This window comes from Lissotriton vulgaris, chromosome 1_1 (assembly GCF_964263255.1).
Source record: "Lissotriton vulgaris chromosome 1_1, aLisVul1.2, whole genome shotgun sequence".
Taxonomy (NCBI): domain Eukaryota; kingdom Metazoa; phylum Chordata; class Amphibia; order Caudata; family Salamandridae; genus Lissotriton; species Lissotriton vulgaris.
Window position 1 is genome coordinate 1,051,903,030 of NC_141685.1, and position 15,007 is coordinate 1,051,918,036.

General features: G+C 41.5%; 1 protein-coding gene across 1 annotated transcript in view; it reads right to left on the bottom strand.

The window, feature by feature from the left end:
* Window positions 1–637: 637 nt before the first annotated feature.
* The window catches only part of LOC147748522 (cytochrome P450 2D15-like), a 369,523-nt gene continuing 355,153 nt past the window's right edge, over window positions 638–15,007 (bottom strand). Inside the window, exons 8-9 of the mRNA XM_086962816.1 lie at window positions 10,526–10,667; window positions 638–1,203 (exon numbers count right to left, since the gene is read on the bottom strand). Of these exons, the coding sequence (XP_086818942.1) occupies window positions 1,025–1,203; window positions 10,526–10,667 (321 nt within the window). The 3' untranslated portion in view covers window positions 638–1,024. The remainder of the gene's footprint in view (window positions 1,204–10,525; window positions 10,668–15,007) is intronic.

A 15,007-nucleotide genomic window follows, 5' to 3' on the forward strand; every position in this document is an offset into this window, starting at 1 on the left:
GCACGTTGCTGCCAAATTTGACGCAGCTCCACGCTCCGACATTTTCTAGTAAATATGCCCCTTAATGTTTCTCCTTGGAGAAGAGCTTTTTAACCCCTCCCCTGCTGATGACAGAACCGCTCCGTTATCAGCCGCGGCCGCGCTGTGCTGATGACGGAGCTGTTCCGTCATGGCCCGGCTGCCGCGCCTGCGCGGCGCGTTCTATTGAGCGGGCGGGGCCATGACGGAACGGCTCTGTCATGAGCACAGCGCAACCGATGCTGGTGACGGAGCGGTTTCGTCACCAGCATGCGCCCGCCGCTCGGCCGCTCTCCCCCCTTAGCACTGCGGCGGAATAGCCGCCGCAGTGAAGGGGTTAATGGCTTACGTTCAAAATAGTACTGCCTTTAAGGTTTGTACCAACTAGTTAGCTGCCAGTGACTCACCACAATGGTTACCTCAATAATGGTTAAACAAGAAATTTTGGTGGTGTATTTGACTCTTAGCCGCTGCAAACCATGTTTAATAAGCTGGGACTCCCATATAATGCCTACCAGGCCATGAAAAATGAGGTAAATAAAAGAACGCCGTGTATGAAAATCTAAACTACTGCCTATTCGTCGTGTCAAGATCAATTCAAAACACTGGAGAAACCAAATGTTCCATGATTCGTTTAATGAGGAATTCAAATCATACACAAGCCCACAAATGATGATGTTATATTCACAAACAGGAAATATACATTTCAGTACGGAATTCAGAAACAAAATGCTCACAAATCTATTGTTTGAATGTAATTTACATTTTATATCCCAAAATAAAAAAATGAAAACATCTCAAGTGTGTTTAAGTGCTCTCCCATTTTATTGTCATTGCACATGTGCATGCTCTGTTTACAGAAACATAAAAAGGGGGGACGGGGGGGGGGGGGGTTAAAGGCTGCATCTTTTAAATTCCAGCTATCAATTCCTGAAAGAACTACCAATGACTTCATTGTTTCAGATATCATGGTGGTGAGATGCTTGGCATGCTGGGTGATGTTCCTTCATCTTACTTCGGCGCATAACTGGTAGGGCGGGGGAGATCTAAAGATACAATACTTGGCCTCCTCACTTGGCCTTGGCTGCTTCCTTGGAACGGAGAATGTGAACTGCTGAAGGAAAATGGTGAAGAAGAGGAAGAGCTCCATCCTGGCCAGCTGCTCCCCCAAACAGACGCGGCGTCCTGTGAGACCAGGGTAAAAGTGAAAAGAAATGTTTCAAAAAGTCAAACCAACCTTAAGCTTTTTAATATTTTTGGGGTTGATACCTTTCCTACCATCTAATCCGGCATCAGAACAGTGTATTATATGGGAATAATAACTTGCCCTAAATCTATTACTGTACATTTTTCATAAAATTGGGTTTATTGTTCAAATTCTTTTAATATTTATCAGCATTTACCGTGTTCTATTGCCCCTGGACACCAACAATAAAAATAAGATGTTAAAGAAAAAAAGACTTGTTTGGAAATAAAGAGATTAATTGCAGAACATAGGGCTTAATTTAAACTTTGGCCAAGCTGGCGATTATTTCTAGTGCTTTGGCAGGAACAGCTGTCACAGCGGTTCCTTTCAATACTGTTTACAGTTTGGTGCAGGTCTCCCAAGGATTTGGGAGCATTTAGCAGTTTCACTGCCCCTTACCCCATGTACCGGAGAAGCCCAGGTCCAAAATAGGTACTGCTACACTGATTCTGGGCTTAAATCCCATCTGCCATGGGTGTGGTCGTCCTTCCTGCTCTGCTAGGAGAAACGTAAAGTAGGAGGAAGGTATTGTGAGCTTTAGTGTCTGGGCCAGTGGGCAATCAAAATACGCCACTCTCACACTCTTGACTGTGGGTGGGTGCTCTAGCCAACCAGATTGCTAGGCCATTCTCTTGGGTCATTACTTACGTGTGGCTAAGTGACTCAGACTGCCCTGTTTGGTGGCTGAAGCATGTTACTGACCTACTGATCTTTTTTATTGGTTTTCTGTGCTGTATCACCTACAAAGCACAAGCCTGCTTTGGTGCATCAGAGCTGAGTGGGAACAGACATCACAAGAGGAATCTACCAGCATCCCAAGGAGGTCAAGTACTTTTCTGTCATATTCTTTGGTGTAATGGAGAATGTCACAGTTCTGAAGAAACTATGCAGGCAGATGCATAGTTTCTTCAGAACTGTGGAGAAGTGTGGCTCAATGGTTAGAGGCGGCAGACCCGAAAGCTGAGATCGGCCCGGGACCAGGGTTCGATTCCCAACGCGGCAGGGTCTTGGGTCAAAATGTCCACGGGCCTGATAATTCTCACCTCAGCGCCTACTCTAACCTTGGGTTCCACTCTGCAACTCTGGGCAATAGCTTGCTTAGGGCCAGATGTAGGTAAATCCCATTTACCGATTTTGAAATACCGAATTATACCGATTCGGTATTTCAAAATCGGTAAATGGGATGTAGGTACCAACATCTGGATTTTTTACCGATACCTTAAAACTCGGTATTTACCGATTCAGTAAATACCGAATCGGTATTAGCTATTGAATCCTATGGGCCTTGAAGCCCATAGGATTCAATGCAAATACCGATTCGGTATTTACCGAATCGGTAAATACCGAGTTTGTCAAGGGTGCAGGGGGTGTCACTTTGACACCCTCTAGCACCCCCAAAACGGGCATGTGTGCAATGTGGCACACAGACATGCCCTAAGGGCACGTCTGTCTGTCACATGGCACATGTGTACATGCACAGATGTGCATGTACACAGGAATCGGTATTTTACCATGGATTTGTATTCCATGGTAAAATACCGATTCTGAAAGCCATGTGCCACTGGAAAATTGGCTACCCACATTCCAATTTAGCATTTTCGGTAATTTTACCGAATCGGTAAACATTACCGATTCGGTAAATTTACCGATTCGGTAATAATGCCGATTCGGTAAAATTACCGAAAATGTGCACCTACATCTCCATAACCCTTTACCGATCGGAAATGGCCGAAAATCAGTATTTTCGGCCGATTCCGATCGGTAAAGGGCTACCTACATCTGGCCCTTAATCTTCACAACGGCCCCTTCAACGCCGGGGATGCCTGGTCTCACCTTGGGGGTGCCCAGAAGGGACCATCTCACAGGGAAAGCCAGGACGGGTTCCCCAGCGGTATACAGCGCCGGGACGCCCGCGGTGTGGGCAGCTGTGTGCTTTACAACATTTACATTTACATGCACTTATTGGTTGGTAACAGCAGAGGGCTAGCATTCAATGTATTCACCAGCTGACTGAGTAACACAGATAAATACTTCTCTTTGTGCACACCCCGGGAACTCCCTCTCACTTTCCAGACTAAGCTCTTTTACACCTTATACATGTGGCATTCAGACCCTTCCAGGGAGTCCCACCTGTCCCTTCTGTTGCCATTAACAGTAGCCATCTTCTATAGGTCTGTTTGTAGCACTGTCATATATGGTGCTAACAGAAGGCAGGCATACAGGGCACCTTCATACTACTAATTCACTTAATCGCCTGCTACTTTGCACTCATTCACTCCCTGACGAGATGCCCTTACAAAGTGTTCTATGAACAGGTAGCATGTGGTCACAATGAAACTTTTGTCAGCTTCAAATGATCCCCAGAATGCTAAGATGAGGTGTATAGTCCTTTAAGTAATGAAAGAGGATATATCTGCAAGTAATGGTCCTCAATCTGCCTTAACCCCTCCCATGCTCATGACGGAGCCGCTCCGTCATGAGCATCGGCTGAGCTGTGCTCATGACGGAGCGGTTCCGTCATGGCCCTGCCGCCGCGGCGCTGATTTCGCGCCTGCGCGGCGCGTTCTATTAAGCAGGCGGGGCCATGACGGAACCGCTCCGTCATGAGCACAGCGCAACCGCGGCTCGTGACGGAGCATGCGAGCGCCGCTCGGGCCCCCCCCCCCCCTAGCGCTGCGGCGGAATTGCCGCCGCAGCGAAGGGGTTAAACTGCATAAATGTTTACTAGTAATCATTTATATATCATTTTGTGATTTGATTTTTAACTAGAATTAAATTGTATGAAGGATATTCTAGAAGCTGTCAGAAGACCTTCAATCTTTACCAATTTAGATCCAGAGGGGTCTATGTTCTGTGCAAGAACAACATGCCCCAAATGACTGAGCAGTATTTAATCTCTTTAACATTATGGGGCTGATTAGGATGTCAGTCGGAGGTTCCTCCGATCAACTTCTCTATGGTTTCGAGCTGGGCCAGTGGTCTGAAACCACAATTACAATGCGACTGCACATGATGGGATCACAGTCTTCCATTTCCCTATGGGAGCTTGTGAGGCAGTTGTAAACCGGCTGCAGCACAAGCTCCCAAAGAGAAATGAGAGTCAGTGTAAATCAACATGGTGCAGGGATTTACAGGGGGACAGCCCCCACCTGGAGGCTGCGGAGAGAGGGGGGCCCTGCTAGAGGCCCTCAAAATTGCTTTCTGACAGGCTTTCCATGTTGAAAAGCCCAAAATGGAAAGCCTGTTGGAAACTGACATCATAATCCTGACGCCGGAAACGCTGTCCGTTAAGGATTATGTTTCAGTTTCCAACTGGCTGACAGGCTCCTTGAGCCCATTGGAAGTCAGCTGATTTGAATTATAACCGCTGTATTCGTAACACTGCAGTCGGAATTCAGACCAAGGATGTCGGTCGGCAGGTCGGAGGCTTTTCCGACCTGCTGATATCCTGATTAGGCCCTATTTGTTCGAACCACAACATTACAAAAGAGCTCATTACAGTTATGTCACAGATCCCATTGTGCAGGGCACAGAGGAATTACAAACACCTTAGAGCTTGTCTCCAAATCCCTTTGGTGGCTGACTATGGTAGAAAGCATTGAACATTATATTAAGAATGCCCGAATAAAGTCTACTCATCAATTAACTGAATGACTCTCACAAAATCTTTTTTTGGCGCACAGCCACAGACATCTATCATAGGAGAGTTTCATCTTCTGAAGGATTCACAACGATTAGGGTCACGCAGGACACATATCAAAGATGGCCCATTTTTCAGCATTGCCTTGTTTATCAAATGCCAAGGAAAAAGCAAAACACTTCAACATGGATTTCCTATAACAATATTTTCTAACAGAGACCACAGTTTATATCAAAGGTTTGGGAAGCATTTTGTTTTTGTTGGGAATTTCTATGGCTTTAGCCATGAAATTTCATCCCAAATGACTGGCTTTATAAGGATTCCCAATCAAACAATTTTTTAATGTTGTTATGGTTATTTCAATTCACACAGAAAAACACATAAAGAAGCTAAACATTTATCAACATTCTTAAGATACCTTAACTAAACTTAGAGCTAGGACCATTCAACCTCTTGAGAAGTATTTCAGGTGTTTTCACAAGACAACCTGCAACAACTGGGCACCTCTATTACCTTAAACCAAATTTGCTTATAATGATAGAATTCATAGTGCCACACACGTTTCTCCTTTGTTTTGCATACAAGGGTTCCACCCAAGACATGGTTGTTAAATAATTAGATCACCAAATTTAGGATCAGCTGTCTCTAACTTGTTTCAAAATCTGGCTGCTTTTAGGGATCTATGTAAGAAAACCTGCAAGCAGCCTAATACTATAAGAAAACGAATGTAGACAAAGATAGATAACAATAACCTAATTTTGTAATTAGAGAGAACATTTTATCACCATGATTTTTGCCGTCTGACTGTGGTTGATTGAACTTAGATCCTCAACGCTTAGGTCGTTCTTCCATCAATCATAAGATTATTATTGTGACTGTCCATCTGAAGTTGCCCTCCATTTGGAAAGTATATCCGATCTTTCACATTTTATAGCTCAGTAGTTTTATTTCTGATCTTTCCTCTTGAGGTCCCTTATGCCCTCCTTCCGTTGTGTAAAAATGGTCACCTGAATATTACGTTTCAGATATAGTTGACCTGTTTTTTTCAATGGATTTTGCAGTTCCTGGTGAGAAGGAAGTATTACTCCATCAGCCTTTTAGAAATGCTTCTAGACTAATTTAAATGTACTACTCTCAAACTACCAGGCTTGGAGAAGGGGAAGGAGGAGATCTGGCTTAATGAATAGAGCTGCTGACTTTGAACCTGAGCAGCCAGGTTTGAGTCCTAGAGTTGTCTCAATATCCGGTGAGTCTGGGCAAATCACTTTAATTTTCCTGCACCCAAAAAAATCTGACCTTGTGTAATGCACTCTGGTGCTCATGTAATGCCCCTTTAGGTATAGTTTGTGCTGCAAAGAATGCTTTGGGGAGATTTACTGTTAGGATTGCAGCAATGTATGAATCGTCGTTTCTAACCCAAGCTATGAGGCAGGAGGCTGGAAGGGGTTCTCATCTAAATGATTGCACTGTCTGCTCTAAGAAAGCAGTTGATGTCATTTTTGGTTGCTTCTCTAATACTTTCATTTTGATGCAAAAGTATTGCTTTTATCTGCCTTTAACAGCTACTTTCTCATCTGAATCTAAATCCATCATGTTTAACTAGAGAAAATAGGCTGCATGAGTGCCACAAATTAAACCCAAAGTTCTTGAACCTCAACAACATTCTGTAGGAAAACATTTGGAGTAAATACCAGAAATTGATGTGATTATAGATGGTATGAACTCAGACATCAAGACCATTCAACATGATATTGCCTTGAGAATATTTGATGATAAAATTAAAATTAACGATATTATAATATTGATTAATAAACGTACTCATGTAACTGCTCAAGGGAGTCAAAAGACAAATGTCTTTTTGAACTTGAGAATAGGAGTAGGCAATATAACATCCATATGCTTGATCTGCCCAGAAAATGTTAAAGCATAAAGTTACAGAGTTTATTTGGAAACCTGCTTTCCAAAATTAGTATAGTTAAACTCAATCATCCTGAACCGAGGCACGTTATCTTCAAGATTCTTTGTCATTATCATCATCAACATCATAATCTAGTTATGATTAGGAAAGTGTTCCATGAAGGGCCTTCTTTAGTAGTGAATGAGAAAAAATGTATACCAAGACTGTACCAAAAAACCCAGTTGCTATGCATTTGGAGTTTTCTGCGTTTAGGCCCAGATGGAAAGATACAGGTTGCGAATAAGTTCTTTTTTACCCATTGATGATGACTATCTATGAAAAGTATCAATCTAAACCATTACATTCAATCATTAACTGCATACCTTGATCCTCATGATCATCTTGCAATGAGCTAGCAAGATTCAGATGCATTCAAAAAGTTAGTTGACAGTATTAGGTTTCCATATTATATTAATTAGGCAAAAGGGACTGAAATAGTGTGGTTGGTTTCTCTGCACCCTCTTCAGTGTTACGTATACAAGTGGTTCTCTTCAATTATGACTAGTTTACACCATCTTAACATTACACGTATTGTACAAAATTGTTGGCATCCAGTGAAAACAAAAAAGTTTGCTATGCATTTGTCAAGAGGTACATCTGACATAGGCTTTTGGCAGGAAATGCATATAAATGACAACATTCTATCAATCATCTCTAATGGTTAGGTTGGTGACATTTCAACTATAGGATGGAAAATGGTATTACATTAATTATAATTATTTCTAAATAGTTAAATGTTCAAATTTTACATTAATGAAGTGGTTCTGATGGGAGGTGTGTTCATGCTGAAGAGAAAATTGCTAAGCATGTTCTTCATTTAATTAATGTACATGGTCCAACTGTTGCAAGTGCTATTTTCTGGAGAGACAGAACCTTAGAAATGATATGTTTTGGAAATGTACCACTTACAGTCCGGGTAGATTCTAAGCTAGTATATAAACAGCTACTAGACAGAAAGCCATTTATTGAATTCCGAATTTTTAAATTCTTTGAAAGCTTCAAACCTTTTTTCAAAAATCTTTGAAAGCTTGAAACCTTTTCTTCAATAATACAAAACGTATTGATGTTTAGCAATTACTTCAGGGAACGAATTGACTTTTTAAAGGAATACATACTCAATTCAATTTCGAATTGATTATATTTTAGCCACAAGAAATTTATGCTTCTCAATTTCTAAATTCAAAATTGAGCAAATAGATATTTTGGATCATTCTTTGATCCCATACATATAAAACTATTAGATATCAGACATGCCCGACGATGGAGACTGAATACTGATGTAACACTCAAAGAAAACAATACAAATAAACTATTTTTTCCTACTAATGAATAATTATTTATATCAAAATGTTCCTATATATACTGCTAGAATAATTCATTGGTATGTTATTAGTGCATTTGTCTTTCGATTATGGCTCGTGTGTATAAATTATTTAATTCTACCATTACAACTTTGTAGCAAATTCTGAAGTTGGGAAGATTGTTTATTTATTCGAATAATGCTGTTAAGTATAGTTACAACAACATAATATGGATACAATATAGCATGTATGAAAAGGGAAGGTATACAATTGTTGACAGAAAAGGGTAATATTACTTTAAAGCAAATGGATATTCAAAGCTCCTACCCACTTACACTCTTCTTGGGATACAGCTGATGAATTTCTGAAATACTATGCTAAGCTTTTGGATAAACTACAATATATTCCTCCTGATGATATTGGTATATTTCTAAAAGCTTATAATTTATTTACAATTTCTTCAGATGAGCCACATAATCTAGCTGCTCTGATAAACTTGAATGAAACTGCTGCAGCAAAAATAACTTTTAAGTCATGGAATTATGCAGTTCCTTAATCCTTGACCGACTTGTCTGTCAATGTAACCTTTGAGCACCCCTCAGTTCCTTCCATGGGGCCTTGAGGTACCCCCTTGGCTTCCTCCTTGTCTAAGGTTATCAGAGAGGCAGATGGTCCAAGACCAATTGACCACATTCAAATATGTTGCATTGTTGCATAGATATCAACATTTAAGCTCCTGGTACATGCTTCCATGACTGCCTTGACACCAACTTTGTATGTGGCCAGCTTCCAGTCCAATGTGCACTGTAAAAATTCAATCTTTTCTGGTGGATTTTGAGATATAGTGCTAAGAATTAACTGTTGCTCAAGTGGTGAATACAGTGAATGTGCACCAGATTTAGTAATAGCCAACAGTAGTCACTGGATTAGTAGACTCCTACAGTATTGTGCCTAGACACTGAGAAATAGACATTGCCCATTTGACCCTTTTGTTACTGTTTGTAAGCCAAGCTTTGCACGGCTCTTCTGGCTATTTTTGGGAGGTTTATGGGATTTGAATTGGCCTGAGTGATTTTATAGAAGGTATTGGAAACCTCATAAAAACATGGTAACTTCAAACAGTAGCGCAAATTTAAGACCGGTGGCCACATTCAACTATATCAAGAGATTATGCACTGTTTATTCTGTAAATTGTCCCTATGGTTTTCATGGGGTAAAGATAAATTATCATGTTACTGTGCTCACAAAGTGAGCTTGGTTCCATTCTTAAAAAGTAGGAAACTGATGAAAAACACATAAAAACTTAGCACTTAATGTTTTTGCACTATAATAATGTTTGAGGTCAAATCTCTGGCAAAGAAGTAGCTGGAGAGTTCTGTTTTTGTTTTTGTAAATGCCAAGCACTGAACCGTCAGGTATGAAGGGGTATGCCAATGATTTACTGTATTCTGACTGCCTATGCTTTCATATCCTCCTTGAGTAAGCATTTGACTACTCTCTGCATTGTTACCAATAGGATTGTGAGCTAAAGGAGAGAAGTTATAGAACATTGGGCCCATGACACTAGAGTACATTTATCATACTTCACCGTTGAGGTCACCCTATTTCTGATAGCCCTGGTACTTCCCAAATTAGGTCTCACAAGGAGTATAAAAAATAATTTACATATGCAAGACATAGGTGCTCATGGTGGGATTAGGTCTTCAAAGTCTTCAAGGATATTGCCAGAAAAGAGAGTTGGCAGGGCAGTTCCTGTTTAGAATTCCTACCTGCATAACATATCTCAGCTGTTATTGTACCACAACATTGTAACCAAATTATTATTAGATAGAAATGTTTTAATTATGATTTGCACAAATATTGCACCATTAAAGGTAGTAATAGAAATTCTGCACTCAAACGGACAATATTTTGGTAAACAATATTTAGGATACACTATTTCTCTTAAATAATATTTTTACTAACAATGATCTGACATACCTGGCCACGTTAAAGTCTTATGTAGGGTTCTTGAAACCATATAGAGGTTCAGGCATGTATTTTATTCTTCTTTTTTAACATGAGTGATTGTGGTTATATAGTGTGTTTATCAATGTACTGACCTAACTTGGCGACTAAAAGGACATGTAACAATTGTAAGATTTTCAAAAATATTAAACTCAGAGGACTTTCAATGCCTCTTCAATTGCATACTCTGTGTCAATGTCATCTATTTATGCCCTTTTATATGCACACACTAGCATTACTGTCTTCATCTACAATTAAATGCATGTTATAATCACCTAACCTATATTTGACAAGTTTGATCTCTCAACCTAACTGTGCTAATCTATAGCTGCATAGCCTAATAAGCATGTATTTACCTGCAGAAAAAGGCATGAAGGCATCTCGTTTGATGAATTGACCATCTGCGTCCAAGAAGTGTTCTGGATAAAACTGGTATGGCCTTTCCCATATGGACTCATCCTTCAGGACGGACGACAAGTTGAACATGAGCATGGTGCCCTAGAAGTAATAACTGACTTGTTAAGCAATGTAGGCAACCCATTTTTTCTCTGTTTCTGCGGGAACACATAAAAGCTTAATGAACAACACAGAATGAACATTTCTGGTTTGCATGCTCTTCTTACTTTAAAACTACATTGCTCTGTTCAGCGATAACTGTGAGGAAAGCGATTTATTACATGGTGTGGTTGTGCAACCTCACCATTCAATAAATTCAGAATTCTGTCTTCTGTCCAGTGAGTCTCATTTGCAAAACCTTAGCTCAGCCTTGGGTAGCTGTGGCTTCAGGAAGCCAGGCTTTGTCAAAGGAAAAAGCGTAAAGCATTTAGGAATACCAAAATAGTTGAATAGGAAATTGACACAAAGAAAATCCGATCCCAATTTATTAAAAAAAGTATATTTTTATGAATTTCTTGATACTAAAAGGACCATAATCCACCAGAGATATAAATTATTGAGTAAATAATAAATCACTGCTTTTCGTCAAAATCACAGACAAGCATTGGCAACTACAGTTGTTAGTGGTTACTTTGAATACTTTTGTAAATTTGTAAACAACTACTCAGGTCCACTTTGGGTGACTAATATAGCAAGGAGCAAGTCACAGGGGCCAATGAGACTTACTTGGGCAATTACCTCACACTCAAAGCAGTCTCCGTCCAGTCCAGGTTTTATTTGCAAACTGTCTTTGACTTCAATGGAGTGCTCCTGATGAAAGGGACACAGGATGCTGAAGATGCTGATGTGGAGATAGAGGTCTTCGTGGGGCTACTCCACAGTCAACAGTTAGGGTGGGGAGACTTTGGCCACAGGGGTTGATGAACCTTGAAGTCCAGACAAAAAACATTTGCCACTGGTCTCCGGTCACAATGAAACACACGGTCCCCTTTAACTGGTGATGACTCCCAACCTGCGTGACCAAACTGCCCTCAGACAACTCTCCAAGACTTAGGTGCAGCTTCTGAGGGTCAGAAGTCAGTCTCTCAGGCAGCACTTCAGCTGGTAGCAGCAGTCAGGCAATCTAGGATACCAACTCACCAAGGCAGTCTTATTCAGCTTTTATGGACCTGTAGCTGTAACAGGAAGTTAGCAAACTGACTCTAGGAGTCACTTCTTAAGTCTGAAACTCAGGGATGCCTTTTCCTCAAGCAGGGCACCACATGCACAGTCCTCTCTTTTCTAGCCAAGGGAGCAGCAGGTGCAGTCCAGTCTTGGTGCAGCCTCTCTTTGCTGGGTCCAGGGTACAGTAGGGGCAGACCTTTTTCAGTCTACCCTCCAGTACAGATGTGATCTGAGGTACTAGGGGTGCCAATCTAATGCCCAGAACTTGCTCTCTGGGATGCAGTGACTACTGGCCAATGGGCTGTCAGGTCATCTCCCTCGTGATGACTGCCTCCTGAAAACAGTGGCATTTAGCTATCACACAATGTAATATTCTGCCAATTCCCAAGATGGCAGCACCCCTCTCTTGGTGTGTGGAGTTTGGTAGCCCACCCTAGAGGTGTAGCTACTTAAGGGCTACATGCTCAAGGGAAACTGGTTTGGCAACTGTTTCCGCCTCTCTGTCCCCTTAGCCAACCTGTGTACAAGAGCCTTTCAAAGATGAATTCCCTCTTGAGGCATGCCTTATGGGCTCACAGCCTGTTTGACTTACCTGCCAGGAAGGGGTAACATCTCTTCCAGCAGTATGCCTTTTTGTTCCTTCCTGTGAGCCATTCACATCACTCCCCTCCCCCACCAGGAAGGCAGAAGGCTTTCTTGTGGCCAGCATCCGTAAATGATCACTGAAAAACGTGCAACTGAGTGACAACTATTTAAAGTTGCCATTTTCTTAAATGTTACATCAGAGTCAACTTGAGCAACAGGCTGGGTTTAATGCAACAATTCTTTTTATATTTTGAAGTGCCAACTTTAGTAGTCCCATTCAGAAGTTAAAACAGCTGAGTGGTCCGTGTGTAACCCTGTACTTGCCAATGGGGTAGAAGTCTTTCCACTGTAAAAATGACAATTTTTGCCTTTTACTGTTAGAAAATGTAAAAATACAAGACCCGCTTTTTAATATAAAGCACCCTGACTTGAGGCTTGATAGGTCTACTTTAGGGATGACATATGTATTAAAAAGACAGTCTGGACTTTGTCATTCTTTTAAATGGCAAGGTTGAGTTAGCAGTTTGAAAACTGCTCTGCCAGACTGCAGTGTGAGGCTAGAAGTCATGCTTTGCTTTGTCACACTCTTGGTGGGATAATAAGTGCTGCAGTCCACAAGGGACACTTTAACTTACATGTTCTAGTTCTAGAGACTTATAAGTAAGTTTGCTTGTGCCAATTGTGGGTGAACCAATCACACATAAATGTTTTAAGGGTCAGCGCACTGGCACTGAAGCCTGTTTGGTAGGACTCAGTGCACTTTCAGAGTTGAAAAACCAGCAGCATCAGTTCAAAACTTTGGGGTGACCATGAAAAAAGTGGCATTTCCTTACAATAACCCTAAATCTTTCTGAGGGCTAAAATATGTTGTCATTTGGTGTATTTACTTGGACACTCGGCCCGCTGAACCATGCACTCTGAGGTAGCCCTTCCTGAATGATTTAAGAACAGAGGGGCATATTACCAACAACTAGCGATAATTATCGCTATGTTGGTTTAGCGGCGATATTTTTATCACCGAGCTGCGGCGATTTTTATCGCTTAGGAGCCTTGCTATTATCAAGGTTTATCTCCTAAGCGATAAAAATCGGCCGAAATGCATGAATATCGCTGTAAAGTCAGCGATATTCATGCATTACTGAGCTAATGCTCTTAGCCATGTTATCCACCTACCATTGGATAACATGGCTAAGAACTGCTCAGGGCAGGTGTTAGCTTTTAGAGATATTCGCGCTTAGCGCAAATATCTCCAAAAGTTGGTAATAGGAGATAGCGATGTTAGCGACTGTTTCCAGTCGCTAACATCTTGGCACGCCCACTTTGCATGTCATTAGTGATAAATATCACTGACATGCAAAGCGGGGCCCAAGATGGTCGTTATCTCCTACTAGCTGTCGCTAACTGGTGTTAGCGACAGCTAGGTAATAGGGAGATAATTTGATCTCCGCTTTCTTGGCTTTTAAAGCCAAAAAAGCGGAGATAAACCCCCTTGATAATAAGCCCCAGAGTCTATATTAACTGAAGTGACACATTCTTCCCATCATCTCCTTTCTTGCAGACTGTGCCGATTTCAGCACTGGGAGCAATACTTGCCTGTGGATTCCACAATGGAATTCTCAGGTTTTTAGAAACCTAAACTAGCGTGCCAATATGTTACCATGAAAAAAGAGACCCTGACAGAATGACATACTGGATTTGCATTGTCTTCTCACTGGTCATGTGCTGAGACTTGATCAGCCAATTGTGTCAGTAGGGGTGAGGCGGTTCCTCTGTCACTCTCATTATCATGTGCTGTCATGGAGTCTCTAAAATGTCGTACCTAGTGAGTCTGTACGAACTCTAATGCAGAAGTTAATTTAAGCGAAGTATATAACTTTATTCAAGGCACTACACTGCTTCGCAAAATTGCTTCAAACTTGGAACATGTCATAATATTGTGCCAGATAGGAAATATCACTAAAATGTGAGTCATAAAACTAAACCCATAATGGACAGGAGAAACGAGATACCTCAACTGCTTGGCTCCTTAGTAGGCAGGCTTCTTACTACTTAAGTACAGCTCTTTCTTTTTCCATCATGCATCTACAGAGCTATAGTATTGGAAGGTGTTGTGATGTGTTCGTCATTCCTAATGCATTCCTGTGATACCATACCTCCTCAAGTTAATGAATAACTTTGACTTAATATATTTCAAAAGGAGTCTCTCAAGGGGTCTGACATTAGGGGCAGGGTGAATAAGCAATGTTCATGGAATTGAAGGGAAGATCAAAATAAGTAAATTTAAATGTAAATGTAGTATACTTGTAAAGCGCACAGCTGCCCCAGCAACGGGGCATCCCGGCGCTGTATAACGCTGTGGAACCCTTCCTGGCTCTCCCAGTGAGATGCCCCTCCTGGGCACCCCCAAGGTGAAGCCAAGCATCCCAGCGTTGTAGGGGCAGTTGTGGAGATTAAGCAAGCTATTGCCCAGAGTTGCAGCGTGGGCCCCATGATTAGAGTAGGCGCCGAGGCGAGAATTATCGAGTCTGCGGATATTAAGCCCAAGACCCTGCCGCGTCGGGAATTGAACCCTGGTCCCGGGTCTCATCTCTGCTTCAGGGTCTGCCGCTTCTAACCAGTGATCATCAAAGAGGGACAAGGGGAACCCATTAAATGGCTCGGGACCATGGGTATCAAGTATTTATCAAAACAAC